Below are 3,357 nucleotides of genomic sequence, written 5' to 3' on the forward strand. Positions count from 1 at the left end.
AACTATTTGTTCTGTAAGCCTTCACCTGAAGCACAATTAAAAAAAAAAAAAACTATTAATTCTCCTTGAGATAAATGAGGATGATGTATTTTCAAGTATGGGAGTAATTACCATTAATATTTTTCAAAAAATGTATTTTTAAAGTTCTGAATTTATTAACAGAGAATGTGTATATGATCTTGGACAAGTTATTTAACCTTGTCTAATCTAGTTTTTCTTATTTAGAAAATGGGATTACCAGCACCTTGCTCTTGCTGTTACTGCTGCTAGTAATGACTGTTACTGTTTTAGTTTTTAAAAGAAGGTATATTTTGAACATAGGTAAATCAACTGTTGTAACTCATTGCCCATGGCTTATTCACAAAAATCAAATATTCCACCCCAGTTCCTTTTTTTCCCTCCCTTCTCAATAATCTGTGATCCAATGTTTCAAGGCAATAAAATCTTATTACCTACACTAATTATTTTCCTCCTCAAAATTAGCACACAAAATTATATCTCAAAATTTGTCTTACTTTTCTGGCATAATGAAATGTAGCAAAGACCATAGCTCTTTGAGGGAGTTTTGTAGAGGAGTTCCAGTGATAAGGAGACGATGATTGGACTTAAAATCTATTAAAGTTTTATACAGAAGAGAATCATCATTCTTTAATCGATGTGCTTCATCCACACCTATAAATGCCCAATTCAGACCTCCAAGGAATGCCTTAAAATGAAGAAAACATAGTTAATATTCTGAGAGAAGAACAGCCTTCCCTTTGGGCTGAACACAAATTATTCTAAAATGAAGCAACTCAAAATTAAAAATAAACTTATGCCTAATTTTCAAATTAAAAAATTATGTATCATTTCAAGATTTATTGGAATCCTCAACTCAAGATGCAAAATAAAGTTCCTAGAAAATAGAGCATCGTATCAAATTAAAGTTTTTAATAAATTTTCATTGATAATAAAGGGAAAAAAATAGTATTTAAAATTTTTAAAAAAGAAATGTAGCCTAAGTCCAGCAGAGCCCTCTATTAATGTCAATTTGGGGAAAACATATTGGGAACAGAATCTTACTCCAAGCGTAGGTATAATCTACTGTAATCCTTTTATGGGCTTTCATAGTGTCTATATTATAAGGATAGCGAGACTTCGTCTCACGTACTTTGGACATGTTATCAAGACGGATCAGTCCCTGGAGAAGGACATCATGCTTGGTAAAGTAGAGGGTCAGAGAAAAAGAGGAAGACCCTCAATGAGATGGAAAGACACAGTGGCTGCAACAGTGGACTCAAGCATAGCAAAGATTGTGAGGATGGCGCAGGACCAGGCAGTGTTTCGTTCTGTCGTACACAGGGTCACTATGAGTCAGAATTGACTCGCCGGCAACAGGTTTGGTTTGGTTTTTATATATAAACTTGGATCTCTAACATAAAATAGACAGGCCTGTTTTAATAGTTATGTAACCTTAAGGCAAGTTCACTAACCTGTTTGAGTCTTGATTTTTCTTTTCAATAAAGTAGGGATAGCAAATATCTTACAAAGTTAATGGAAAATTAAATGAGACAATAGCTATAAAGCATTTAGCAGTGTTTCACACAGTGCTAGCTTAACTGTTAGGCATGTCCCTGCTCTTTAATGAGCACACGTTTTAATGAATTCAGTAGAAAATTCATTAAAAATTATACTAACACTAACATTTAAGTCAGGAGTTATCACACTTCTTCCGTAAAGGGCCAGATGGTAAATATTTCAGGCTTTCCAGGCCAATACAGGGTCTCTGTCACATATTCTTCAGTTTGTTTATATAACCATTTAAAAATGTAAAAACTATTCTTAGCTCAAGGACCATAAAAAATAGACTGGGTTTGGCCTACAGGCTATAGTTGTGGGTCCTTAATTTAAATTTTCCTCTCATCCTGTCTACAACATACGATAAAAGAAAAACTGATATATACCAAACAAAAAAAAAACAGGTAATACATACCTTATCTTTCAATAAAATTTCATAAGTTGTTAACAGTATATTAAATTTTAACCGTTTAGTCTGGAGATGCATCCATTCATGTGTTCTTATCTATCAAGAAATTTTAAGACAAACATTAAAGCAAATTATATTTTTATTTGAATATCTAAAATAAAATTAAAATCCATTCAACATACACATATACCTTATATAGGTTATGTAATAGAACAGTTAACTCTACATAGTCTAACATGCTATGTGGATCTTACTGAACATAAAATATAAACACTAAAGCCTATCAAAACTTTCTATAAATAATATTTAACACACTTTTAATATACACTTTTCAATGAAGAAAAGTTCTTTTTTAACAATACACAAGTGATAATTCATTTACTAACATGAAATTTATGGAAGAAATATGATGTCAGGGATTTGCTTCACAGTTAAGTGGGAGGGGGTTATTGTGTCGAAGTACAGATGAAACAAAACTGGCCACGGGTTATAAATTGTGATGCTGGAGGATGGGTATATGAGGGTTTATATCATACACTTCTGTCTGTTTCCATGTATATCAGATATTTTCCATTAAAAAGCTAAAATACATATATGAAAAATAACACTAAACCAAATACTGATTTTTATTATAGCCAGTTAAACATGCAGTTAAGTCTGCACTTACTTTGTGGCACGTATTATGGTAGAGACTGAGATTATTAAAGACAAATAAGATAAAATATCTGTGCAAATACAGCTAGATTTCTAAATTTGTAAGCAAGCAACTTACCATATTTCTGCTGTTAATGTCACCTAAATAAACCACAGCATTCATCTCAGATGCCCATGTCTGAATCTCCCTTTGCCAGGAAGTGAGAGTAGAGAGTGGAACTACTAACAGAAAAGGTCCATATAACTGATGTTCATGAAACAAATAGTTCAGAAATGAGATTGTCTGTATTGTTTTTCCAAGGCCCATTTCATCAGCAAGTATGCAACTATTTCCCCTATAGAGTTAAAAAAAAAAAAAAAATTATGTATGCAATAAAGATTCAAATTTACAAAGAAACCCTTTTACATAAAATATGTACAAGTGTATATAAACATTTCAATAGAATTAATCTGATTGGTATTATACATGATATGCCATAATTATTACTATAAATAATAAACGTAAAGACCGCTGGCTAAAGAGCTATTAAATAAATCACCAACGGTTTAGGAAAAATATGGTGAGTTCACCATTTTAAGCCATAAGGGATTTAAATATCAACAGGAACATCTTTAATCAATTATAATGCTGAGAATAAAATCCATCTATTAGTGTTAAAAGTCCCAATATATTAAATAAGTAAAAAGTATGTGCAGATGAAAAAGAAAGAAGATAGGTTAAAAAAAAAAAAAAAAAA

General features: G+C 31.4%; 1 protein-coding gene across 1 annotated transcript in view; it reads right to left on the minus strand.

Moving 5' to 3' along the window:
* The window catches only part of CHD1 (chromodomain helicase DNA binding protein 1), an 82,220-nt gene that overhangs the window by 36,710 nt on the left and 42,153 nt on the right, over positions 1-3,357 (minus strand). The window contains exons 11-13 of the mRNA XM_004375048.3: positions 2,739-2,955; positions 1,973-2,062; positions 516-706 (exon numbers count right to left, since the gene is read on the minus strand). Coding sequence (XP_004375105.1) covers positions 516-706; positions 1,973-2,062; positions 2,739-2,955 — 498 coding nt within the window. The remainder of the gene's footprint in view (positions 1-515; positions 707-1,972; positions 2,063-2,738; positions 2,956-3,357) is intronic.

This window comes from Trichechus manatus, unplaced genomic scaffold (assembly GCF_000243295.1).
Source record: "Trichechus manatus latirostris isolate Lorelei unplaced genomic scaffold, TriManLat1.0 scaffold00032, whole genome shotgun sequence".
Lineage (NCBI taxonomy): Eukaryota > Metazoa > Chordata > Mammalia > Sirenia > Trichechidae > Trichechus > Trichechus manatus.